The sequence below is a fragment of the Cyrtonyx montezumae genome, unplaced genomic scaffold (assembly GCF_038088225.1).
Source record: "Cyrtonyx montezumae isolate F1298 unplaced genomic scaffold, pur_monq_1.0 scaffold_17, whole genome shotgun sequence".
NCBI classification, from domain to species: Eukaryota; Metazoa; Chordata; class Aves; order Galliformes; family Odontophoridae; genus Cyrtonyx; species Cyrtonyx montezumae.
In genome coordinates this window covers 7,389,286-7,416,905 of record NW_027071903.1, presented here as the reverse complement: position 1 = coordinate 7,416,905, position 27,620 = coordinate 7,389,286, and the positions used below count along the sequence as shown (strand labels likewise).

At 35.3% G+C, this 27,620-nt stretch overlaps 1 protein-coding gene across 1 annotated transcript; it reads left to right on the top strand.

Moving 5' to 3' along the window:
• The first annotated feature begins 164 nt into the window (after positions 1-164).
• Positions 165-27,148, top strand: DPY19L3 (dpy-19 like C-mannosyltransferase 3). Its single transcript, XM_065733190.1, has 19 exons — positions 165-225; positions 1,418-1,555; positions 2,365-2,498; positions 6,061-6,151; positions 6,980-7,101; positions 7,305-7,450; positions 8,617-8,740; positions 9,061-9,195; positions 10,289-10,420; positions 11,394-11,495; positions 12,262-12,335; positions 12,500-12,658; positions 13,020-13,136; positions 13,447-13,558; positions 14,080-14,136; positions 17,203-17,285; positions 23,019-23,151; positions 23,763-23,921; positions 24,512-27,148. The coding sequence occupies exons 2-19, from the start codon at positions 1,453-1,455 to the stop codon at positions 24,671-24,673; spliced, it is 2,145 nt and encodes a 714-aa protein (XP_065589262.1). The 5' UTR covers positions 165-225; positions 1,418-1,452; the 3' UTR covers positions 24,674-27,148.
• Positions 27,149-27,620: the final 472 nt, after the last annotated feature.

Sequence of the window (27,620 nt, the reverse complement as noted above, 5' to 3'; positions counted from 1 at the left end):
CGTTCCTTCCTCGGAGCCCGAAAGCAGAAGGGGAGGGTAGGCCACAGCCCGCCCCGCAGCGCGGCGCTCCCGCAGCCCCTCCGCTCCGCCCGGCAGAGGCGAGCGGCGGCCCCGCGTCCGCCCCCACCCCCGCCCCTTCCCCTCCTCGCGGCGGGGCCCGGCACATCCGCGCAGGCAGCGCCACCGCCAGAAGCCGCCGCCCCGCGGCCCACGGAGCGCCGGCAGGTACCGGGGGGCGGCGGGGAAGGGAGCGAGGCGGCGCAGGCCGCTCAGGCCGCGGAGAGGCGGCGCGGCGCGTTGCTGCCCGCCGGGCCCGGCCCGAGCTCCGGGCAGCGCGGAAGGGAGCGGCGGCCCAGGCCCGGCCTCACCTCGGAGGCGGGACCGCAGCTTCCCCTACTCGCGGACGGCTGAAGCGTTCCCTCCGGCGTAAGGCGGGAATGGAAGCTGGCTGAGCCGGCTTAAGAAGGCGCGGTTGTGATGTCCGTCTTGCCCCAGTCACGTTGTTATTATGCTTTCTGCAGCCAGCTGCTTGAAAACGCTGTAGATAGATACTCGCTTCCCTCCAGGTGTTTTTACCTTGAGGGAAAGAAAAAGAGCTGAAGCTAATTTAATTCCCAAAAGCCATGCAGCTGAGGCACGTTGCTCCAGGTGTAAGCTGCTAACAGTAACAGCGGTGTTTACAGCCCGGGAATGCTAACATTCGTGCATGCAAGACAGGGCATCACCGGTTCCCAAATGCAGAATGGCAGCTTGAAACAGTTTTACTCGTAGATCACTCACAGAACAGGGAGCTGTCAATGGGCAAAGGAATAAATAACTGCTTTTTTTTTTTTTAATGTTTTCGTATTTTATGAGGCTTTGATAGTATAAAACGTCAAAGATGTCTGTTGTCTTTTTTAGCACATGTTCTTTGGCAACGTTTTTGCATCTTACAGCCCACTTTTTTGGGATTTCTTGAAAGCCAAGACTTAAACAAATGGCTCTCTATTTTAGGTACCCACGAAAATACCCTTAAAGAACCTTTTTTTGTTTGTTTCTGTGAAAGGCTCACTCTTCCTGATTTTCAAAGTGGAGCCTGATATGCATTTTGAGTCAGGAACCCAAAAGTGAGGGCAGTGATAACTGAACCATTCTGAAAACCTTGCCAAGAGTATGCAAAATTGTTAACTGAAATCTTTTCAAATTTAGGGTAATGCTTCCTGTAATTTTTAATATTTGGGTTGTTAAAAACAAACAAACAAACAACAACAACAAAACCAACATAGTATTACTGTATTTTGGGAAGTTACACTTCCACTCAGTTACAGTTTTGTAACTTGAAGTCTCTTACAGTATATGTTTTTCTTTTCAGACATTTCATGCAGTATTAAGTGAATGTTTGGGTAGGAAGATTCATTGTGTGTGCGTGTCCTCCTAGGAGTCAGACTGAAGAATAATAAGGTGACTGTCATCATGACAACCATAAGACAGAGAAAGGGTGGAAAAGTCCCAGAAGCAGATGAAGATCAGCTTTCAGATGAGAAGAATGTGAAGTCTGAGGGGAAAAATCTTTATGGTGGGTAAATGAACTGGCTTGTACCATTATGGCTTTTTAGTAGCATTTAGTATCAGCAATCTGTCCTAGACACATAGGTTCGAACTTGGTATGTACCAAATAAGTTTTCATACCTAAATATCTATTACCAAAATGGGACTTACATGCTTACAGAGCACTACTAAAACAGTACTTGAGCTGCCTGGAGACACAACCTTTCCTTCCCTTTCTTCCATCTGTAATCTCATTCTGATGTGAAAAGGAGATTATCTGAAGTTCAAAGCTTGAAACTATTATCAAAGGCTGCTTTGGCCACTGTTCAGTCTCCTTGTGAATGCTTACTGAGACTTCTGATCCTTCAGAGTTTTTTTCTTAATAAAAATGTACACCCCCCAAAAAAGCTGGCAGCCATACCAGGAAGTCTGAAGATCTCAATGTGTTTGTGATCTACCAGTCATCTTGTATAGCCTCAATTAGAAATGCTGCTCTGGAGGATGTTCCAATTTATATTTATGTATTAGGTATGTTATTTCCCTATTTGTGTAGAGTGTTGTGTTCTTAAATTCTAACTATGTACTTCCAGTTAAGGCACACCTTATTTTGTTTTGCATGTACTCTTAGTTCCTGCATGAAATAGTAAAGACTTCTCCATAAAGAGCTCTCAAAATTCCAGTGTCCCACTGCCTAAGAAATGTAAACTGTATAAGCACTACTTATGTTATGATGTGGAATACCAATACCAAAAATCATAAAACCATGACAGTTTCCAAAATTCACTGAAGTTGAATTTTGTGCTTCACAGTTACAGAGTCAAATATTTCTTTTCCAAGATCATACAGGTGGAAAGCTGTGGAATATACTTTCACTAACTGTTGGTGGAATTGTTGCCATCTCTCTTGGACTTCTTACTTCTGTTTATGTTGCTACACTGCATGAAAATGACCTGTGGTTTTCCAATATTAAGGTAACATTTATTTTCATAAAGCATTAATAAGAGTGCTAGTTGAAACTTCATTAACTTATCTTGCAACTTGCTGAGAAACATAGAATATTTCAATTATTTTTCAATTTGGTATGTAAAATCAGGAGCTGTACCTCCCTCCCCACAGCTTTTTATATACTCAGGCATTTCTGTTAATACCATTCACCCGTTTTCCTTCTAAATACATTGCTACACAACTGTGCCATTCCTTTCCTACCTGAGGAATAGCAATATTTCTCCAGCCACTGGTCATTATCTAGAAGAGAGTTTTCACAGTCTGCTATATGTTGTATATGTTGTTTTAATAATCATCTCTTGCATCCAAGCTACTACCACAAACAACAAAAAAAGAAGTAAAACAAAAAACAATATGCAAAGTCCTTGCGCACAATTCTTTAATTGTAATTATCCTGTGATCTTGTAATAAAATTTAAGCAGTCTCGTTTTATTCAATACTAATTTTATAGCACAATATCCTAAATGTGCAAACCTGAGAACATATTTCAAACATTTACCAATGAAAAACCAACATCTACAACGTAGGGGAATCTTCATTCCCAAGATCCATCTCTGGCTGGTTTTCTCCCTAGAACCATTTTATGGGAATGCAAGCTGTACGTACATCTAAATTTAACCAGTGAAAAGAATTAGGTGAGTCATTTTCCTTTGAAGATGCCTAAAATAAGTAGACTTTTTTAGGTCCACATGTATAATGATATTCAAGGAGCAATTATATTTAACTGGCATACTTGTATTGCAGTATGTGTATTTTTTAATCCTAGGCACTTTTCCTCTCCAAGACACATATGCATACTGAAAATAAAAAATAGTTGGCACTGAAACTGCTGCTGTATTGTACATGTAATACTGCACTGACATCTTTCTTTGAATATAGAATCATAGAATTGTTTGATTTGGAATGGACCTTTAAAGGTCATCTAGTCTAACTCCCCTGCAGTGAACAGATGTCTACAGCTAGATCACTGGATATATATATTGAAGGTGAACCTGAAGTGTAGTGTCTTTTGGAAACACGTTCTACTGTGAAAATAACAAGATGGGGCAAATTTTATCACCTTTTCTGGCAGCTATCATATTCTTTGTTCAAACACAGAGTCTGATGAAGCCTTGAACAGGAATGGGCCAAGGCCACACAGCAAATGAGTACTGTAACACAAACCATTAAATCTTTCAGAGTTGTCATTTGTTCTTCATCCCTTCTGAGTTAGCATTTCGTCTTCTGATGTTCAGTTTTCTTTTAATAATGTGGCTACTTACATGAGCCCAGGAATAAAAGTGGCAAATCTTAAGTCCTTCAGACATGCATGATAAGAAGAATGGGATTCCTTCTCTGATTGCTTGTATTTTCCCTCTTTACATTCTGAGTATAAAAGAAAGATGAGAAAATATGGAGAAACTGGTAGCCAGCTAATTAGAACTTCACAAAATAAACATGTAAGCCATAAGTAGAAAAAAAAGACAGTCCAGAACTTCTGTAATATCCTTCAAAGAAATACACACTGAGTGGTTGTTGGGTACATTTACTCTGAATTGAAAGTATGATCTAAGTGGAACCATGCCATCCTAACAGATGGATGCAAGGTTAACCAGCCAAGAGACCATGTATGTGGATCAAATATGTTTGCTGAAGGCATGATTTGCAACCAGAAACATTGGTAGCAGCTGTCTGCATTGAGTTGTACAGTTGAGGAAATTTTCAAATCTCTCTGATCTGAAATTGAATAGCTAAAAAACATTTTCAGGAATACAAATTGTGCTTTAGCTTTGTCAAAAAAAGAAAATCAATTAGAGCTTTGCTTGTACTTCTACTAAAACTCCACTAAACCTCCACTGAAACTTCTGCTGCTTGCTCAGTGTTCTGAATGACTTGGCTAAGGAGCTTCAGGAAACCCAAGTTCTAGAATTTTGCACTGCCCTTGAGGGGCAGAGTCCTTTGTATTTTGTTTTGAATGCTTAATATTATTAGAATACAGTGGCATAAATTAAAATTATACACAACTCCATATGTATCCTGGATAATTTATTTTTTTTCCTCCTAATGGTGGTAAGTTCTTTTTTGAGCACTTTGAAATTGAACATACATTAAGGCAAACATGCTCTTACAATGCTTACCCGTAAGTCTTTCTAGCTTTTATTGACATGGAATACTAGGAAAAGTATTAAATTGCTGCAAAACTGGAAAAGTCATGTGAGTGAATAAAACAGATGTTATCTTAGCTTGAAACAGATGTAATACTCACTAGTGTTTGTCTCATAAAGTATAGCATTTGGTTGAATGCAGCTGGTGGCAGGATTACAAATTAATCATGTTTGAATGCATTTTTGCTAATTAGATCCCCCTCTGTGACTACACTCTCCCCCCTAATAAATTCCAAATGTTAACACTCTTCTTTTTTTCTTTTTTTAAGACAGAATCAGCTCCTTTTTTGGTATTAGAAAACTTTTCAGTAGTGATAAATTTGAAAGTAGAACTCATTCAAAATTCAGCACTGTCATTTTGCTAAGTATGTGGCTTTACTGTTTCGTGTCAATTTTGGTTTCTTCTCTTGATATTAAAATAATTTTTATGCTTCAGAGCAGCTGGAAAGTTTAATTGTGGACTTGGTTTTGAATCAGATGCATTTTTATCTGTTGTATTTTTCTCAGACAAGAACTGATTAATTCATGAAGTTAACTTCAATGAAACACGTATTTTAAGATAAGGTTCTGTGCTGGGCAGTAAGGGAAGGAAGAACTTGATTTTTTTTTTTTTTGTCTAGCTTTATTTTAGCTCTGAAATATATGGATTCTATGACAGCAAAAGGGATGGGACCACGTAGGAGAGGAAGAGGTCTTAGTATTCTATGCAAGGTTGTTTTAACCAGAATGCCATTCATAAAAATACCACAAAACACTATCATTCTATTATTTCAGTAAAATCCTTTCGTAAAACAATGTCACGGAATACTACAGGATACCCACATCTGGAAACAAACATTAAGTGCATCGAGCACATGTATGCCATTTTAAACTCCAGCTGTTGGCCACTGCACCTACCCGAACATTGAATATTATAAAAATTGTAAATAGATCTAAAATGAAGTAGATCTGCATATCAGAAACACAAAAGTCATATACATTACTACTGTTAACAGAGTCATCAGCATCTCCAGCATTTTACTCTCACCCAACTTTGTGCGTTTATTTTACCTTTATTTAAATTAAGTTTAATATAATGAACTCAAATATCCAAACCACTGTGCGGACTGGTTTCCCCCATGTAGCTAGAATTAGAGTTTCTAGATACTGAAATCTGAAATAAATTTTCTATTCTAAAACTGGCACTTTAGTAATTATTTAGATGAGTATTCAATCAAATTCATTGAATGAGAACTTCAGGTCACTTTAATGCCACTGGTACCAACATTCACTAATTACAATACCCATCACACTGACTTAATGGAAAATAAAAATTAAAAAATGGCAGATTTGTGTGACTGTGAAAAGCAAATAGAAACTGAACTTATTGAATTTTTATTTACAGGAAGTTGAAAGAGAAATTTCATTCCGAACAGAATGTGGACTTTATTATTCCTACTACAAACAGATGATTCAGGCTGCATCTATCCAGCAAGGTATTGTAAACTGTAAAGTAAGTTTTACCTCATGTTGCCAGCAGATGGTTCTTAACATTTTTTCATAAATTGTTGAGGATAAGGAATGCCTTAGGTTTGAAAGATGGTGTAATGACTGTCCTGGAAACAGAATTGTTCTGTTTATCCACAAGGAAGCCACTAGGTTATGGACATGGTCAGTTTCACAGTGGTCCATTTGTTTCCATGCCACACCTTCACCTTGAGGGACAACTTTTATATCTGTTTGGGTTTCAGCATTGCTGCTTTATTCAGTACATTACTCTCATTATTATTTGTCTCTTGTTTTTTAATTGAAATGATAAGCTACTTGTGGGAAGGGGTAATTTTATGTTGTACACCAATATATACAATAAGCGACAGAATGAGCAGTTTTTGAAAGCAAACCACATGCAATGGTGGGGTTTACTGTGACTGCCATATTTTCTAGATACTTAACTGACGCTCCCTCACAATTTTGTTTATTCTACATTTTTGTCAATATTAACATCACCTGTGTTCAAAGTAGTGACAAGAATGGTTCAGTACAAACTACAAATTCTATATTGGAAATGAAGTGTAGAAATCAATGTTTTATACATTAATAAATACATAGTACTTGAATTAGCACTCTGAGTCACATTCTAAGCACAGAAGTTGAAGACCTCAGATGGTCATAGTGTGATTTAGAGGCAGTGTGATCTGAATCCTTGACTCAACATTTGCAGGTTTTGGTGAAAGATCCTAAAATACCTTTGAAAAAATTATTCACTGTTCAAATGGAGGGGGAAAAATGACAATCTCCTATTTCAATTTCTCTTTATCATTAAGGTTTACATGGTTTAGTATATGACAATAAAACTGAATCTGTGAGGACAATTAACATACTTGAAAGAATGAATGTTTACCAGGAGGTGTTTCTCAGCATTCTGTATAGGATTCTTCCAATTCAGGTAGGCATTTATTTATGGCTTTAGACTGTAAGTGCATTATGAAGATTGTCCAGTGAATCATAGCTCTCCTTTTCAGTTTTTTTTTCCCAATTAGAAATATTCCTAATGCCTTTTTAATTTATTAAAGCAAAATCTAACTCATATTAAGTATAATCCCCTTATCAAGTGTTTTATGTCAACATCAGTGTTCTTGCCTTTTACAGCAATACCTAGAGCCTGTTTATTTTTATATCTACACTTTGTTTGGACTTCAGGCAATTTATGTCATTGCTCTGTATATAACAAGCTGGCTTCTTAGTGGAACGTGGCTTTCAGGGTTGTTGGCAGCTTGCTGGTATATTACCAACAGGTAGGTGAGAGTCAACATTCAGTTTTTAAAACTAAAATTTTACCTCATGTCACAGAAAGGGCTTTAAACATTTAGATCCATGACTAAATAGAGGAAAATTGAAACTAGGTTTCTCTCCAGATTAAGCCAGAACATTGAAAAAATAATAGAAAATAATTGTCAATCAAATGCCAACTAGAATTTTAAAGTTTCAAGAAGTTGAAATAGAAAATTTTGGTTTGAGTTGATCTCAGAGAGTAGACTACATCTTTCAGACGCATCTGAATCTGCAGATGATGTACCCTGTCTTCCAGCCTAAGGTCCCCTAAAGTTCCCTTACTCCTGTAGGCATCTCCCACACTTAGAAAGAAATGTTGTCAGTTGAACTACCCTAGTTCTTTACCACTATTTCTCCATTCAGAGAGAAATGTGAGGGACTAGCTTTAAGCAGGCACTGCTGCTAGAATGAAGGAAGCTAAAGCTAGTGACATGGGATGTTTTCTGCAACAAACAAGAAAATAAAAGTACAGTGTCATTTCTGCCAGAAGTGTTTGGTGAGTTCAGCAGCAGTTCTAAAGAAGTTTATCTGCAAACATATCTATTCCAGAAACAAATGTGTATATGTTGTTAAAATGAATGTTATTTCCCCTAAGATTAAAGTAATTAAAAAGCATGTGCAATGTATAGCAGTTCACGTGTTTATTTCATAAGGTCACCTTTTTCACTTGCAAAAGCTTTGGAACAGATTTGTCTTTTTTTCCTAATAATGCATAAACAATGCCTGTTACCACTCATGCAGATAGCATGAGTACATGGAATTGATTTCAGATAAACACTGACCAGGTGAAGTAGTGCATTTTTGGTATCTTTTCCATGCAACTATGCATGTCTCAGATGTGTTGCTTATTTGCTAAACTCCACATGCTGGATTTTGGGGGTGTTTTGGTTTTGGGGTTGGTTTGTTTATTTTAAGTTAACCAGACTATGCTTCATCAGTAAGACTTAATCCATAGTATAAATTCTTTTAACAATAAGTGAAGATATTTATATTATTCTATAACTTAAGTTATAACTAGAGTACAGAGGCTACATATCTAAAACACCACAAAACTTGCCCATCATTGCAACTTTCCTGTTACCAAAGTTGGTGCTCTGTTTGCTTTAATTTATGAAACTGTTTTTTACAGAATAGATACTACAAGGGTGGAATTCACCATTCCCTTGAGAGAAAACTGGGCCCTGCCATTCTTTGCAGTGCAGATAGCAGCCATCACATACCTATTCAGAAGTCATTTGCAGCCAGCTCAAGAAGTGAGTATTTCTTACAAGTATGACACAGTAAAACCAGTATCAGAAATTTTCCTATAAAACTTGGGAAAAATCACTATAAAAGCATTTAAAAGCACTGGGATTAAAAATATATACGTATATATACACAAAATATATACACATAAATTGTGCTTTTATATATACTATGTATGCATACAGAGCATAAATACAAGTACTTGAAGGTCCAAAAATACAATCAGTTACTGCAGTTAGCATGTGTTCAGATTTTAAAAGTTGATTTAAATTAAAATCATCTGATAAAGAAATTAAATGTTAAATAAAAGTTCTTTCCACCCTCCTAGAGATTGACACTTCTGGCTGTATTTGTAGCAACCTTCCTCTTTAGTTTGACTTGGCAATTTAATCAGTTTATGATGCTGATACAAGCACTGGCATTATTCATACTGGACTGCTTTGACATGCTTCCCACAGCAAAGGTAAGGTCATGTATAAAATAGCCAAGCTCTTCTTTTCCATATTTTTCATACATTGACATCCAGCACAAAACAACATTGAAATTCACCACAAACTGAGCCAAAAAGTAAAGCAAGGAAGATCTTAGGAAGCAAGTATACTATGGAAGATGAAACCATTATCTTTTAATTCAGTGCCAGAGATTTTAGCCCTTGCAATTACTACACGATTTGAAAAAGCTTCGCACTTAAATTTAACAAAAGTTATGGTAGAATGAAGAGTAATTCAGGTTAATTTCATTTTAAATTTGACACTGATTTGAATATTAGTGATTGTATTAATGAATCTGAACATTAGTATGTGACTACATATCAAAATAATGTAGTTTATTTAAGAGTTACTAACCTATTTCCATTATATTTGTACATGTAAGCTGAAGTTAGCAATTAATGTGACTAATTAGCTACCTCAAATGTTGGCAAATTAACAGCTTATTCCTGGTCTATAATGGATTTACTATACCACTGTTATTCCATATAATTTTCCAAAAGTGGTATTTAACACTATTGGCATTTAATGATCAATTTGAGCACCACAGTAATACAAGGCTGATCCTTTACTTTTATAAGTAAAATTTATGTTTTGGTACCACTGTATCAGAAAATCATCTGGTACTTTAGTGTTTGCATTCAAGTGAATGGGCATAATGGTTTGGAAAGACATAAAAGGAATTACACAGAGTGTATATACTATTTACTTGCTTTACTGCACTGAGCTGTAGATCTTTGGTCATAAAGACACATGTTAAAGGTTACAGATAGCCTTTTGTGACTAAAGAAAATAGATACTTCCCAAATCCCATCTAATTAACATTTTCCTCATTCTGCAAGCATCTAACTTATCCAGTTTTTTATAGCATCAGGTTTCCACAGAAAGGTATAAAGTATTAACTACTTCAGGATATACATATAGAAGAGGTATAGTAATGGCTGTGGGATGATTTTGTGCTAGAAAATTGTTTTGTAAAAATAATTGATATTGAAATAAATTATAAAACACGTTAAAAAAAGCAGCTTATTATAAAGTTTTGAAGGCATAAAAATCTCATTTTTACAGGTTACATGGCTCTATATCATCCAAATTTCTGGATTACTGCTAGTCTGTGCCCTACAGTTCTTTAATTCAATGATTCTTGGATCATTACTTATAAGCTTTAATACTTCTATCTTGATAGCAAGAACAATCCAGGTACGTACCAAAATTTGATTGAAATAGTATATAAACAGTGTGATATATATAAATGAGTAATTTATATGCATTATAATATTAAATTACTAATACTAATTATAAAATTACTTTAGAGTAAAAGAAAAAATGCATGATCAAATAATGTATTCAATTACACTAACTACAGTATAACTGAGCACATCAAACACCGTAATTCTGTGATTGCTATTAACATTTATGATTGTGCAAGCTGCAGTTTGAATCCCACAAAAATAGCATAAATGGACTTTACACCTGTTTCAGCAGGTTTGTCTTGGATGTAGAGATCTGCCTCAAGCAAAATATTCTATGAGAAATAGGTACATGTTGAATTCAGTTTACTGAAATATGTTATTTTCCTTCAAAGATTAGGATTTTTCCTTCTGCTTACAGTCTGTTCTTTTAGTTGTTTTTTTGTTTGTTTGTTTTTTCCTGATAGTGGAATTGTTGATAGCCTGTAACCAGAATATATAAACCTATAGAGCTTTCTCTGCTGTCTGTAACTCACACAACCTTATAGAATCAGAACTGTGATTTTTTTAAGATGATGGCTACACCTACTCCAGGTTGTCTATGAGTAGAACAGTTCTCAGATCTGGAGCTTTGAATTGATCAAAATCATATCAACTGACAGCTGCTGACATTTTGTCACGTTTAGGTGGAAAGTCTAATGAGTAGATACTTGAAAAGATTCACATTCTGATAGTTACTGAAGTGTGACAAAACAATATGCTGAAGAGCTTTCATGATATTGTCCCTTCAGTTTCAGGGAATAAATACATCTTTATTTTAGATATTTACATGTCTGCATTTTTGCTTATGTGAGCTTAATACAAATCTCATTCTGATGAAAGGCCTAAACACATAAGTGATTTCAATCAGTCTATGTCATTTCTGTTCCAAGTACATACAAAGCCTAAATATTTTAAGTACTTTAATATTTTCTTCATTCTAGAAAAACCTAAAAAAGGGCAGCTTGCTTAATAGGCTTGGGAAACTTATCCTCCATGCACTTTTAGTCTCAAGCCTGACTCTTCTAGTAAATAAATTCATCAAGGTAAGCAAATAATTTTTAATATAGAAGTGTTAACAAAATTTAATATATTGAAAGGTATGTGTTAAGAAGTCATGTACAATAACATCTTTAAATAAAGGTTGCCATGAGATTTCACTGCATTTCAGAATAGTTTTTGGAAATTGAAGACTATTTTGATAACTTTTTTGGCATGCTTTTAAAAGTCTGAAAAGTGTTAATATAAACTAGCGACACATTCACATACATATTCATAACTGGAAGCTCACCTATAGGTGGCTACAAGTTATGAGTAAACTAGATTTGTACTACGTTATGATACTGCTGAGTAGTTGCAAAGTTTCACTGATTGACTCTTCAGTTAACCCAGTTAATTTGATTACTTGCTATAAAAATGATATAGACTATACTGTGCTTTTACTTGCTTCTTGTGCATAGAGATCCATACAACAGTGAAGACAGTGACACTTTCTTCAAGGGATAACATAACCAAGAGGTTAAAACATAGTACTCAAGGTGTATAAAAATATCACTATAAGATGTAATAAGTAAGTGAAGTAAAAAATATAGCTAAAGCCAACTTGTTGTGGGTAATATTTATCTGTAGATAAGAAAAACTAAATTAATATATACTTCAAAAGGTAAATAATTTGCCCTTGGGGCTGCAACACGACATTACAGAATGTGTGCATGTCTTCATAGTTTAATTTAAAAGGTTAAGAAAACTTGCTCACTATGTTAAGTTTAACTTACAATGTGATTGCTCTTTGATTTTTTCCCCCCATCATAGAAAATTCTAAATCTTGAGTCAGATGAACATATATTCAAATTCCTCAAAGCAAAATTTGGATTTGGAGCAACAAGGTATGATTTAGCTGCAATTCTACTTTTTGTCATTCAACTTTAACAGCTGCACCACTGTGGCTTTATAGTTGCTTGGGGAAAAGAAAACAGAAAAAAAAGAAACCTTGGTTCTTTTTTGTTTCAGCTTATGACTTACATGATGACAAGTATTCTTTTTTCCATAGAGACTTTGATGCTAACCTCTATCTTTGTGAAGAAGCTTTTGGTTTATTGCCATTAAATACTTTTTCAAGACTCTCGGATACATTACTTTTTTATGTCTACATACTCATTCTCATCCCTATGACAATAACAGCTGTCATTGTTGCTCTTCGAAACCTCAGGTAAAGTATATTTCTGAAATAATTCCATTTGTTATGTTTGGCATTGTTTTGTTTTTTAGGTTTTTGGTTTTTGTAAATCAGTTTTCTCTTCTTTAGCAGACTCAGGAACTGACAGCAATAGACCAAAATGTTCAGGCATAAGTTTCTGTAAACAATTACATCACATTCTGAAACAACTCACTGCACTTCTAGGAAAGCATAAATGAAAATAAATACTTGATGCTGTATCAAACTGGTGCTAGAAGGCTTAATTATATCAGATGTAATAAAAGATTGTGAACTCATAATAGCAGTATTGGTCTTTAGCATCAGAAGGATTAAATGCTTTTATTAATACTTACTGTTTGTTGTGCTTAATCAGCTGTTCAAATCAGGATCAGGAAAAAGTGGAAGAACGCACAATATCACTGAAGCCTGATGCTGCTTACAATTTAATTCACACCGTTCTTTTTGGATGTCTGGCATTAAGCACAATGAGGTACTTTCTAATTATTGTTGACAAAAATCTTTAGTAGCTTAATATATTTTAATGAGCGTGTAAGATATGCTGACCACAGACTGATAGGGCCACAAACCTTTTTCTCCAAGATGTATTACTCCTTGGCTAAAGCATTTTGTTTGGAATTTTGGTAGCAGATACGTTCAAGAGCACACAGAGAGTACTATTTATTTTTCATTAAATTATTTTGAAGTCCTGAAAGTCAAAGTTCAGAATTTATCTAACATAAGTTTGCCATGCTGTATTGATAAAGTGAAAAGGCTGTATTCTAAAGTCTGTATTCTTTCAGAATGAAGTACCTCTGGACATCCCACATGTGTGTATTTGCATCTTTTGGGCTGTGTAGTACCGAAATATGGCAACTTATCTTGAAATGTGTTCGTCTCTACACATCAAAGCGGGTCAGCACTATGCTTACTGCATTTCTAAAAGTTGATTTTTTGCTAGAACAGTCAAGACTCAGAACTTTAAAAATCTGAAATGAATTTTATTTGTAGTCATCTTAAACTAGTTGTTTTTGAAGCACATTTGTATAAAAGTATATTTTCTAGTTTTGTATATTAAACAATTCCATTTTAATACTCTAGATGGCAATATTGATATGGCTATGAAAAATAACTACACGGTTACCTCTTAGTCACCATAATAAGAAATTATTGTCAGTCCAAAAAGAACTTCACAATCCTATTAAAGTGAATAATACAGTGTTTTTGTAGGAATTAAACATACAGTTACAAATCCATCATTATGCGATGGGTCTATGATAAGGACTTTACCTTTAATACAAATCAAAGTAGGATTAGGACCTTAAAAATCAAAATGTGTGTAAATTCCAACACATTGTAAGTATGTCAGATCAATATAGGAATAATTAACCAAATATATGTATCGTAAAAGTAATCTTTTCTTTGATCTCTCTTAGACACAAGTGATTAAATATTTGATACCAATAATTGCATTACTATACATTTTATATAAGGTAAGTATTTTTCTCTCAATGTTTAGCTTTTTTAGTTGTGTGGTCTTTTCCTATTCTAAAGGTGTTTACACATAACTGTAGCTAAATTTCAAAATTCATGATAGACCTATTTAACATGTAAACACAGTTTCATATGCACAAGAATTTATGAAGGGTAACTTGGACTCATTTGATCCAGAGTGGTTGTTCATAAATATATAATTAGACAAACAGTTTTATCTAAGTTACCAAGTACAATTTATATGCATAATTTTATGGAAATGAATTGTCAGTTTTTATTTTAACTAAATTATATAAAAAATGCAGATAACATTCAGATTGTTCAATTGTGTAATGATTTATTGTAAGAGTAGAAATAATCAAAACATTCACTGCAAAATATACTGCATTGCCTTATCTGATACCATTTCAATTACAAAACATAAAAAACATAAATAATGGGCTAAAATTATAATATGAACGTGTTTATTAGTCTTTCACAGTAGGGAGAGTTAGATCATAAAACTAATGGGCATACTTTCCTTTTAACCTGTATTTGCAAAGAAAAAAGATCAGAAGCTACTTTGTTGGAGAAGTAACTTGTGCAACTTTATTTAGTAAAGTTACTTTGATATATTCTACAAGTGAAGATCTCAGAATATTTTTTTCATTTGGATGCTAATTGGGAAAGTCATTTACCCTTTCTACCGTCTATGGAAATGACTGAAATAAGGTCCTCTGTTTTGATACAGATGATGCTAAGAATGTGACATTCTAACAGATGGTATAGTGTGACCAATCAGCTAGGAATACATTTCTTCTCATTCTTTGGAATAAGATAGGAAGTTCCTGAATTTTGTTAGATTCAATTATGAAGTCAACAGAAATCACTGATTCTATATATGCTTTAGGTCATTCAGTCTCATTTTTATGTTGAGGTTTTTTCCTAGATTTAGGAAATAATTTTTGTTGACATTAAAAATACCACCTTTCAAAGTTCTCAATGGGAATAACAAAATACATAAGCCAGGTATTTTTTCTTGGACTTTTAGAAGTCAGTCTTTACAAATATTAAAAGCGGGGTGGATGATCTCTATGTACATCTTTGAAAAGCAGTAGGAGTTAGTGAGCTTTCAGGAAGAAGACTAGCTGACAGACAGATAAAACTTGTCACAAGATTCCCCCTCAATGATTAGAATAAAAATTCTTACAGAGATCCAGAAACTACCAGTCAGTTCTTTGGGAAAGCATTTATATATTCTTCCTCTAGAATATTTACAACAAAACTGACAGAGCATGTGGCTTTAGATAAGGGAGTTATTTATCTTTCTACTTTACAGATAAGAATTCATCTATTCTTGCACAGTGACTGCTTAGATTGCATGAACGTCTTGCATATTTACGACGAAGTTTAACTAACCATCACAGCTAGCTATCTTGAACTAGTAGTGTATGCAAATTGGTATTCTGCAACCTGTTTTGAACACATTTGTCAGAAGAACCATGCTTCAATGCCGTTCCTCAAAATAGGAGTATTATGGGATTATTAACCTAATCCTAAATAAGCCAATCAAAGCCTCTTTTGAGGTTTGTGTTACTAGGGACCCAAATGACTTGAACATTAATTTATTCAGACACAGGTGCAGCTAAAACATCTACTGTTCAGATTTCATGAAGTGTTTTGAGACCTGCAGAACATCTGTGTTTCTATTTAAACATTTTCTTCATCTGTATGGTACAAACAACTTTCAGATAAACTGAAAGTGTTAAATTACTTCTATGAATTCTTTAACTGTGTTGTAACATTCAGTAGATGTTGTCTTTCCTAATGAGATCTAAAGTCTCATTTCACATTGCTTAATTTGTTTATAGGAAAATTCGTTTGTGGGAAATTTTCTGAAGAGCAGAAATACACTGTCACAATACCACTGCACTTTTCAGTGCACAAACAAAGCCACAGTTTCTGCCATAACTATCTACTAGATATTTCTCAGTCTACCAGTCAGTATTTAACAAATGTACCAAGTGAAGAGTTATGCTTATAAGTGTCTTAATTGGACCAATTGTGTCTCCCGCTCCCCAGTGCTTCTATCTAATTACACTTCTAGTAAAAGTACATGTTTTTGCTAAGTAGCTCAGCAACGTCAGTTTCAAATTCTTCCTGAATTCTGGGATGAAAATGATACAAATTGGATGACTTATGGCTTTTTGAATCATCAGGAAGGTTTTCTCATACTTCCCCTGGCAACGTTACACTTTGCAAGCCAGCAATTCTTATTATCTAAAGAAAGCAGGTTTGGAATGGGTGTTACCCTCAGCAGCTTCTCTAGTAAAGACAGATGCAAAACAATCAGCACTGTCATCTTTCTTAATTGATACCTTTTGCCCTTGAATATCTTCTAGCTTAAGCAACAAGAACTCTTTTAAATAAATTTAGCTCTATTCGTTGTTTGGATTTTTGTCAGCTTTTGAAAATCACTTTCAGTCCTTCTTGTGTCCTTCCTCCAACTTTGATTTCTAGATCATCTTTAGTAAGTTTTGAAATGTTTTTCCCAGATAGTCCATTGAATGCCACCATTCACTAATACTTTTCCTTTTCTTCCTTCAATGGTTCTCTCTTAGTTCATACTTCTGAAATGCCATTAAAGGTATCCACAGTACATCTGATGAGTTTAATTTCTTATAACATGTCACAGCTTTTTTTTATTTACCTTTAAGTTGCCTTTCTAAAGTTAGTATTACATTCTGATGCCTGTCATTCTCCTGTAATCACTGGTGTTGTTTGATGGCTTATGTTACACACTGAACTGTTCTTTATCTTATTCCTTTTCTTAAAGCTTGCTCTGCCTAGAGATAAATTAAAACATTACTATCCACCCAGAAAACTGAAGTGGCTGCAGATATGTAACTCAGAAAGTTTATGTTCTAATGACAGTCACATATCCTTCTTGAGAAGAGCAGAGCTTGTGTCTTGCAATCAATGAGCTGGACAAGACTGATTACCAACAGGGAGGAATTAATATCTATTTCACCATCCAGAATTTGTTTTTTTTCATTCTGTCTTCAGTTTGTTTCTATCAATTGCAGTTCTGGCCAGGAATAATGGATGAACTGTTAGAGCTCAGAGAATTCTATGACCCAGACACTGTGGAGTTGATGAACTGGATTAAGTAAGAGGATTTTTTCTCTATTTAAGTTAAATGCTATTTATGTAAATCTAATGTTCTTAGTTATAGTCCTCTGTTCTGTTTGTCACAGGTTATCAGTGAACTCTGGTGACCCATGGAGATAGTTACAGATGAATGGGGTATCTAGAGGTTAGCATATTAATGGCTGTGGAGAACAGCTATATGCAGAGTCCCTCAGCCTGCTCTTCTCTGGTTCAGTATTGCGCCATTGTATTGCATGTGTGTCTGGGAACCAGCTGATTGCATTTGCTCCCATAAGCACACAGTTTTCCCAGCTGAAAAAGGTGAATTTGGAAGTGTCAAGTTTCTTCCATCATATTGTGCCTACCTCTTTACATTAGTAGTTCTTTGCATTCAAACAATTTTCTTTTGGATTTTAGCCCCTACTTTATAATTTTAAAAAGCTGGGGTGTAAAGTTGTACAGCTGGGAAATCTGTACCCTACAGTCTGTTTCTTGAACTTTAAAATGTTTATGCTTACTAGAATTAATCCCAGCATGTGCTCCAAACTGTAAACAAAATATTTGTACTTGACGAGGCTAAAAAATAGGTGTAACGTCTTTCAAAAGTGTGAGAATTATTTCAAACCCACCTCATCATGTCTGCTTTCTCACAGAGCATAGGAAAGTGGCTGTTTTATTCATGGAGAAAAAGTACCAAAAAGGATGTTCTCTGGAGGATTGTGAATTTAAGAGATGCATTCTATTGCATGCAGTTCATCACTAAAATCTTTCAAGTCATGTTTTGAGGACAGACATTCCTAGAACTTGCATTTATTTGGAATATTGAAGTTATACATATATATTTTAATTATTTTCTTTTAATCTTTGGCAAATATTTTTTTTCCAAATCAGTTTTTGCAGCAGAGAATATTCTGGACAGTACACCTAAGTTTACTACATAAAGCACTGACCTATTTGAAGTATTTCCTTGGAGCTCTCTGTTGCATTTTCATTCATGGTGAACTTGAGTGCAACCACTCACCCAGCCCATTTTACCATATTAGCATATTCATTGCACTCCATAACGCTGTATTTCTTTAATCCATAAATTAGAAGGAGTAATTTAGAAGTGCAATGTATTACAAACTTTCACTGAGTTGTTTAGAAATCAAGATGTGTTTTTCCTATCATTTAGAATCTTTGCAGCCATACTGACACAATTTTGTGTCTAATGTCAACCGGCCAGCTCAATTTAGCACTACTGTTTTAATAAAAGTTAGTAAATGTCTGATAGCTTAGGTCTCTTGCGTACAATATATAGAGTTCTATATAGACAAGCATAAAGTATGTATGTGGAGTTATTCCCAGCTATGAACTGGGTTTGACTTCCTCCAATAAGGGAGTTTTCCTATGCTCTTAGCACTGACAATCCTGAACTGGTGTTTGTCCTCTTCCTATTGAGTTACAACTGGCAATTGCAGAGAAATTTTCTATTTGAAATTTACTGTGTTTAGAAGTATTATTCATGCAGAGTGTTAGTTATCAATACACTTAATACAGGACAGCAAAAATTTATGGTAAGTTACTTGAAGTAAGACTTTTCTTAAGTTTCATTGTATAAAAAAAAGTATTTTATGATCTAGTGCTTGATAATTCTGCTATAGTTAATGATCTGTCAAGATTGGTGTCAGAAACTAATAATTCATTATTAAAATTCAGCTAGAGCAGCTCTAATTTGTCATGTGTAGCAGTAAATTAACTGTGTTGCAGACCCTGCACAATAAGAAAACCCTTCTATCTGCTTAGATCAAAATGCATATTAACTTGTCCAAATACACAGTCTGAATCATAGCCAACTATTAGTCTGTCCACAATGAAGCATCTACGGATGTATCATTAACTCTCCCCCTTACTAACATTACCATAGCATTTCCAGGAGATAAACAATATTTTAAATATATAAACCAGTCCACAGATGATATCAGGTCCCATCCATTCTACTGCACAATTTGACATAATGAGTTTGCATAGCCCAGTTTCTTATTTCTTCCCTACGAATAACCCAGGGATAGTTTACAACTTTGTTCCCAGATGAGAGGTGTATATTAAAATTCCTAGGTTTGGACTTCAGCCCTGAGACAAGAGGAACAACAGGGCTTTGGGGTTCTCCATTTTTTTAAGAAATCCCAAACAACCAAAATAGTGGAAAAGTAAACTGAGGCTAAGAACTAAGAGCATAGTTATGTCAAATGAATTTGACTCAGGTGTGGGAACAAGCAGGTGAATTTTTATTTTAGTGGAGACCCCACACATTTTCAAAATGCAACTAAGGTTTCAAAAACATAGTACCCATGTTAGTTTTAGCCATTAATACAAATTACTGAATGTGTTTTAATTTCAAGCCAACTGTTAATTTTAACTTTTCAGCCTTACCTGATATTCAAACTCATACCTTTCAAAAGTATTCATAATTAAATCAATACATATTGAGAAGCAATATTACAATTTTAAAAATTATTCTTTCCTGAAATTCTTGGCTTGTCTTTTGGCTTTGATTTGTATCAGACGTGAACTTGGTAGTGCCTGAGAACTATGTTTATCCCACCAGCGTAGGTGAGCTCCTTTCTTTGAATGAAATAGGCATGCATGAAATGAAGGCTGGAGCTAACACGGTTATCATTTTCCATTATTGCTATTTTTGGTCCTTCCAAACAGAGGAGGAAAAGAAAACCATGATAATTGCACTGAGCATGCTTCAAAGCCTACCATTTTCAGCTAAGCCTGTAATATCTTAGCAGAGCATTCTGCAATTAAAAAGACCTTGTAAGGAAAAAAAATTCTGGAGGGGCATACTTGAGGGCACTTCTTCAGAATCTCCTTTTCAAAAGTCCCTTTGCTTTGTTGATTCATATCATACCCAAGTGCTAGGAAAGGAAATCTGAGATTTATCAGATTTTTCTCACTTTGAAAGCTGACTACAGAGTTAACTCCAGAGGACATTCAATAGACATAGCTGTTTTCTTTCTCATAATATAACCTCTAATGGCAACTTCCACAATTTCAGTAGGACTTCCTTAAAACAAAGTTGCAATAATTCTTTGGCAGCCTAGTATGAGAAAGAATTACTATGAATTTCAGAATCTGTGCAAGTTAAGCATAGACCCTGTAACTCCTGTAAAGCAGTTTTATTTTTAGCATTTAGTATTTACATAATTCTCTAAATTCTCAATCTTAGATAAAGGAAAGCTTCACATGTTATACTACAGTGCTTAGTTTACCCATTAGTTCAGCTGTAATTAACTTGTTGAAAGCTTAGAGCTTCAAAAATAAATGAGATTATTTGTTCAAAATGCCATCAGGTCTGCCTGGAATGACATTTAAATTATATAATGTAAATCAGTTTGACCTGCAAGTCCTTGTCATTATTTAGTGACATTTCGTACAGAATAAATTGTTTGCAGGTTGGGCAGTGTGGTATGGAGCTTGGCGGAAAGCTATAAAAACAAATTATCCTTTCATTTTATACATCATTTGCTCAGACATTTGTAAAAATTGCTTCATTTTTCTATAATAGAGAAGTGTCATTCTGTGGCTTGAAGCACATTAGCTGCCTTGGATACAGACCACAGCAGTTAGTGTCTGACTCAGGTAGTATTAAAGAAGGATGCTCGCATGAAATGTAGAAATTATCCTGTACCTGACAAATATTAGTTAATCGTCATATCTCCCTCTAGTGGTTGTTTGAAAACATTAAAGCTCAGTAGCAGCTACCAGCTGAAGTTCTTGAAGATACAATTAGGGAAGGGAAACATTGCAGGAATGTCACGCTGGTATTAGCCACGCTGGTTTAAATAATGCCTGGTAAATAAAGAATACACTTAGCTGTTTTTCACCCTATCTAGATAAAAGCAATTACACTTTCCTAAAAGAGGGAGCTAATTGAACCCTGCACCTTCTGTATTTTAGACAAGCAGTGTTATTAGTATGTTACAGAAAAAGGACACTGTTGCTATTTGCTCTAGATTTCATTCCTAAGAAAAGACTGCAGGCTGTTTCTTGGAAACAGTGTTTTTGTTTGCTTCTGTGTTGTTAGTTTCTTGTGGGTTTTTTTAAACCGAGTTTGATTCTGTGAAGTTGGCTCTTGGTCCCTTCAGGAATCAGAGCTTCAGAACTGCCTTGGTGAGGCCGTCAGGAGATAAGTACTGCTGAGCACTGTAATGCTTGAATGAATCCTGAACAGAAACTTCACACTAAAACTTTGGTAACCCAAACATGAATGCTGACACAAAGGACATTAGAGAGTCATTTTCCATTTGAAAACTTGAAACTTGTCTATGTTGTTTTCAGCTTAGTCTAAAGAACTGTGTTTTCCTGCAGATGCAAGGATGAATCCTTGCTGACAGCCTGTAAGGACCATTACATTTACATTATATCCTATTCCAAGACTAATTTATTTCTCTTAATGAAACATTTACAGTACCCATGGCTTTGAATGTTTTAAGTAAAAAACATTTTAAAAAGAGATTAAATATTTTCAGAATTTAAAATGAATCTAGTTTTTAAAACTGCTGAAAAACTCTTATATTGAGCAAGTTAAACTGGCATATTAACATACTATCTCTGTCCTTCCCAGATGAGATTAGCAGTGCAAGAATTTTTTAAGAAGGTTTCATAATTATTAGATCATTTCTAAGCATAATCTCTTAGAAGGCAATAGTATAAGTTAATACTTGTCTCTTACATTTTCAAGCCTGTCATGGAGCTCAAAGATGACTGAATTTGAAGATGCAACTTCAAAAAAAAAAGTGCACCCTAAAGCATCACATTGGTTTGAGTATCATAGGTGCTGTGTGTGTGTATGTGAATTTTAGGCAACTGTTCACATTCCCTCAGTTTAATTTACTTGGTTAAATGTATACTTCTTTCTTTTAATCTGTTGATAGAACATCCCTTAGTTATGTGCCCACTGAGTGATGGAAACCAGCTAAGCAGTTGGCATACTACATCCACTTGTTAGCCTCTACTTACAGTAGCCTCTCCTGCCTGGCATGTTTATACTACCTTTTTTTGTCTGTTGTCTCTTTTCATATATTTTATATAATATAATTGTTGGGGGAAGCATGGATAAGAAATCTTTGGGAGGTGGGAGCAGTGTACTTAAACAATCCTGAAATACTAAGGACTTATTTAGGTAACAATTCCAGACACTGGCTTTGGTTTTCAGATGAGATCACAAAATCAGTAATATTTCTGTCTGGTATCTTCCTCCACTCTGCATCCCCCCACCAACATCCATGCTTTTTACAACTTTCATAATCTCTCTAGAAGTTTTCCCCTCGCAGTTGCCCAAGTAGGAAGATTAGTACATCTGACAGAATAAAACTTTCATGCCAAGTGAATACCAAGACAGTAATGAATGTTTCATTCAAGTAATCAGTTTTATGTAGAATAACTTAACTGTGACTTACAGTATCTGATAAGTTCCCTGAAGTATTTAAATTGTTAGGATATGGAAATTTACAGATATTGAATGCACATATGAATCCAAGAAATCTGTAAAATATGGAAGTACACTTTCAGGAGTACATCACTAAAGGGAATACTGGAATTTAAGGCCTAATTTTTGAAAAAAACTGTTTTGCTTGAACCATGTTCAGTTTGCACCATGAATAGTGGAGACAAATATATTTTCAGTCTTTTTTGTCTGATCCATAATGAGTGATGTAAAAATGCCTCCAAAGAGACATCCTTAAACTTATCAACATTTGTTTAGGTCAAATACTCCAAACACAGCAGTGTTTGCTGGAAGCATGCAGCTATTAGCAGGAGTCAAACTGTGCACTGGACGTACATTAACTAATCACCCCCATTACGAGGATAAGCATCTGAGAGAGAGAACAAAACAGGTAAGAGTATTTCAACTACTTAAGCTAATGCTTATCCATATCATTGTCTCCATTCAGGAAAACTTATATGATCTGTAATGGCATACTGCAGGTGACATTGTGTGCTTTACTTATTGCTCTAACATATTGTCAGATGTTGTTCCTGGGTTTAAACTTATTTGCAAAACTCAGTGCTTTGGGCATCTGCACTTCTGGCAGCTGGTGTATGTCTGAAGAACTGAACTAGATACTTAGGCTCAGTCTAAGTGAACTGTGTTGGGTGTATTAAGCAATCCTGCTGCCCAGTTGAACTGTTTAACCCACACAGAGCACCTCCTCATTTGCTTGATAATCCCTTCAGTTCCCAGACATAATATTTTATATAAAAACTAGCATGAGAAGTTACACAGAGACAGAAAAATCGTTTGAAACCATCATTTCCTATAATTCAGGTGTTCTGAAAATTTTACAAATGTCTACCAGAGCCTTTCTGAAAACAGTAGAATATATTTCAGTCTTTTAGTCAGTCCAATTTCTTCCTCTGGTTCAAGATATCAAGGACAACAGAATTATGAAACAGCATACAAATACACCATGCATGGTTCTTACAACTTAATTTTCTTCTTCTATAGATTTATCAGATCTATGCTAAGAGATCTCCTGAAGATGTTTACAGGATCTTGCGATCGTTCAGCACAGACTACGTGATCCTAGAGGACAGCATTTGTTATGAAAGAAGACACAGTAGAGGCTGTCGGTTGCGTGACCTACTAGATGTAGCAAATGGTCATGTAAGTATCACACAGAAGATTTTTTACAAAAATATGTTTTGCTTAGCTTCTTGTTCTCTTATTATCTGGAGTAGCTTGGACCATTTCTACTTCATCACAAGTATGGGAAGTAAATTCTTATGGAGCTTTTGGACACGCTCAGAATTGCCATATTGAACCCTGCTTGCTTTTACCAGCATGTGTACAAAATAAGCAATAGCTTCCTGCTGAGCTTCAGGTTAGAAATATGCAAACAGTGCTCCCTTTCACGGGGTAACTCACTTCATAGCTTTGGTTCCTTCTAGAAAAATTGACAGTTATATTACTGCATTGTATTAGGGAAATTTTCATGCTTTTCTAGAACTGACATGGAACCACAGCAGTCTGCATTAGCCAAGGCAGGTATTTACCACTGACAAGTAAACTTTTTATCCACAGTAGAGACAGTGGTACAGTAAATCTTACACTCACTTGTTCAACAGAGACTTTGTTAACAACTCTGTGCAGTCTGACCCTCTGGATGTGTCATCAAAGTTGGTTTTAGTATCTTGTTATTTCTTGTAACTGAATTGGCTAAAGATATTTCACAAATCTGTTCAATTTCATTACAGATCATGGATGGTTTGGGAGAGAATGAACCTGATTTGAAGCCTTCGTTGTATCCTCGCTTCTGCGAGGAAATAAAAAAAAATCTGCCTTCTTATACCATACACTTCACTAGAGTGTTTCAAAACAAAACGTTCCATGTTTACAAACTTGCTAAGCATAAATAGTGTTTCCAACAATAGCTTCAAGTTCAGTATTTTAATGCTAGGACCTACCTTAGAAAATGCAGAAATCTACAAACATTTTATGTTTGTAAGACATTTTACATTGGTGGTTTCTTGCTTAATTATTGCAGTTCTTTTGTTTGGATTTTTTAAAGACAGTTTTAGTTTTGATAATCTTTTTGATGTCACCAAAACTTTCATAGATTCATAAATAAATGCTAGCTGGGACCACTGATTATAAAAATCTGACCTGCTGAATACACAGGATTTAATTGTTTTCCAGTTGTAACCAGCTTAAAGACACAAAATGAGCAGCATGCACAACCACTGCAGCCTATGCAGTTCTGCTCAGTGTTGTGCATTTTTACTACAAAATGATGGAAATCCCACAAAAGCAGGTCATGCTATTCTATACTGAGTATGTGTCATCTATGTGAATCTTTAAAATACCATAAAAAGAAAAAAAAAGGTTTCATCTTATAATCTGATCTATTCTGACAGGTCTCCTATGCTCTTTCAGTGCCTCTCAAATTCATTGGGAATGTATGTGGATATGAGTTTCCAAAGTTTGTGAGTGTGATTGAAAAAATCATTGTCCTGCATTTTTAAAGAGACAGAAAAATACTTGTTTTATAATGTTAAGCATTTAATGATGGAATGTCATGCATTTCTGATGAAAATTAAGGTTGGAGCATGCTTGATACATGTTGCATGTATCCCTGTAAAATATCCTTTTAGAATGCTCAGGACAAAACAAACAAAATTTTCTCAGCTTGGACTCTTGTGCTATTTTCTTCATTTGCTCTCAGAACTACAGGGGATCTATTTTCCCCCCACGTGAATTCCAGATGTAGGGTATCCAAACTGAACAGTGCCAACTTGACAAAAAAAAAGTTAATCCCTAAAATTGACAGGAACTTCAGGTATTAGAGCTTTGCTTTACTTTATTCCAGAGGCAAAGCTGTTAATTTTGTCACAGAAATCACCATATCCACGCCCTCTAGGCTAAGAAGCAAGACTACAGTTACTTAAAATATATTTGGAAGATGAAGTGAAGGTAGTCCTCAATCCTGAGATTTTGTGATATGTTTGTAGCCTTTGTATTTTTACCAGGCTAGAACTTTGTGGGTTGTATTGACTTTTTAAATGCTACGTAGATGATGTGTCACTTTTACTGTGTTTTAGCACTGCTTTGGTTTTATATTGAAAATAGAGATTAAGTCTAATTGGAAGTCTAACAGTACTCTCCAACTTTAATTAGATATCACTAGGATCATTTATTTCTTACAAAAAGCAGAATTGTAATAATCAAGTGCCTCTAGGCCAGTGTGGAATTAAAATTTGAACACCTATAACAGTGTTTGTGGCCTGTGCAAATAACTCTGTTATAATAATTACCATTGCAATTAATTTCTAATGATGGGAAACTTAAAGTGCTACTGATAGCAAACTCCACACTTAATTTAATCAAGATGTGTAATGAGATTAGCTTTCACAACTGAGTTGTGTTCCAATTCCAAATGATTTAAATGTTTTCCTTTTTCAGATGTACAAAGGTAAATTACTGCAGAGATGGAGATAGTTCTGTCACATGCTCAAGCAATTTTATATTCAGTAAATACTCATTAAACAATGTTCAACATCTCTCTGTACTTCCATGCTAACACAAAAAGAAAGCATACTTTAATCAGACTGTATTTAAATCAAACATTGACAGTGGCTAGGTTGTTAAACCGAGCAACTGAAACTCCTGAATAATTTCTGTACTGTTTCCCCTAATGAGGTTGGAGACCACTACAGTTTAACATAATACAATAATAAAACATTTTAATCAGTATTAAAACTTTAATTAGGCCTGTAATGATGCATGTCTGTTCTTGCTTAAAGCATGGGTCAGTGAATTCCTCAGTGAGTGCCTTACAGTAATTGAAAACAAGCACATGTAAGGTAAAGTACATCCAGACTGAACTGTCTTATTTTAAAAACATGGTTGTATCTTTCTTTAAAGGTGTGGTAACTTTCTTCTGATTGAAATGAGTGATTTGAAGCTCCTGCAGTACCCTAAGATTATTACAATCTATTTGTTGGTAACAGCTGAAACTAGGAAGTCTAGACTATAACAATAAGTATGTTTAAATAGACTCCTTTTCTTCAAAAGCACAGACTCTAATTTTGCCAAAGGAAAAATTTAGCCTTTTTGTAGAAACTACCAAGTGATTTTGTTTTTAAATATGTACATATAGGTAGGCATGAAAACCATAGCTCTCCTGGTGCAGAACTACCACAGTAACACAATTTCTGCTCTTAATACAAATGTCACTCCCAATTAGCACACAAGAATTTGAAGCATTTGATAGATACAGATTATTTTTGAAGTTGTTGCATTTAGCAGCCACGAAGGCCAAGGTAGTTTGTGACACTTTCAAGTAACTCCAACAGTACCTGAAGCATGTAAGACAAAAGTGCACACTTAAAGTAAAACATTTAGAAGACTAAGCTTACAACAGCAAAACAGAAAATGCTAAGGAACAAAAACACCTACCAGTTCCAAGGAGAGACACACTCAGCAGCACAGCTCTCAGAAGCAGCAAGCAGCTGCTTTCCTGGTTGACTTTAAAGGCTTGCCCACAGCAAGGCATGCTGGGGAGGCTGATGGCCAAGGCATCAGGCTGGGGCAGTGGTGGTACAATTTGTGTTCCTTGAGGTTGGTTGTAGGTACTGAAGACCTCCAGGAGGTGTGTTTGCCTGGCTATGACCTCCTCTACTTCTTGAGTCTTACTATGAAATATATTTACTGCATTAAAATGTGCAGTTCCTTTTGTTCTATAATGACTTCATCTGTTCCCAAGCCACACTATTCTGATGCACCTTATTTCCAAGTGGCTGTTGTGGCATCGTTGTTTCACTGTATTAAATATGATGCACGCCCAAGAACAGCCCTCTTAGCAAT

Excerpts from the sequence above, each read along its gene's own strand:
- DPY19L3 (XM_065733190.1), top strand. The coding sequence starts at position 1,453 with ATGACAACCATAAGACAGAGAAAGGGTGGAAAAGTCCCAGAAGCAGAT. Across the intron at positions 7,102-7,304 it reads ATAGGATTCTTCCAATTCAG|CAATACCTAGAGCCTGTTTA; the intron begins GTAGGCATTTAT and ends TGCCTTTTACAG. Across the intron at positions 7,451-8,616 it reads TGCTGGTATATTACCAACAG|AATAGATACTACAAGGGTGG; the intron begins GTAGGTGAGAGT and ends TGTTTTTTACAG.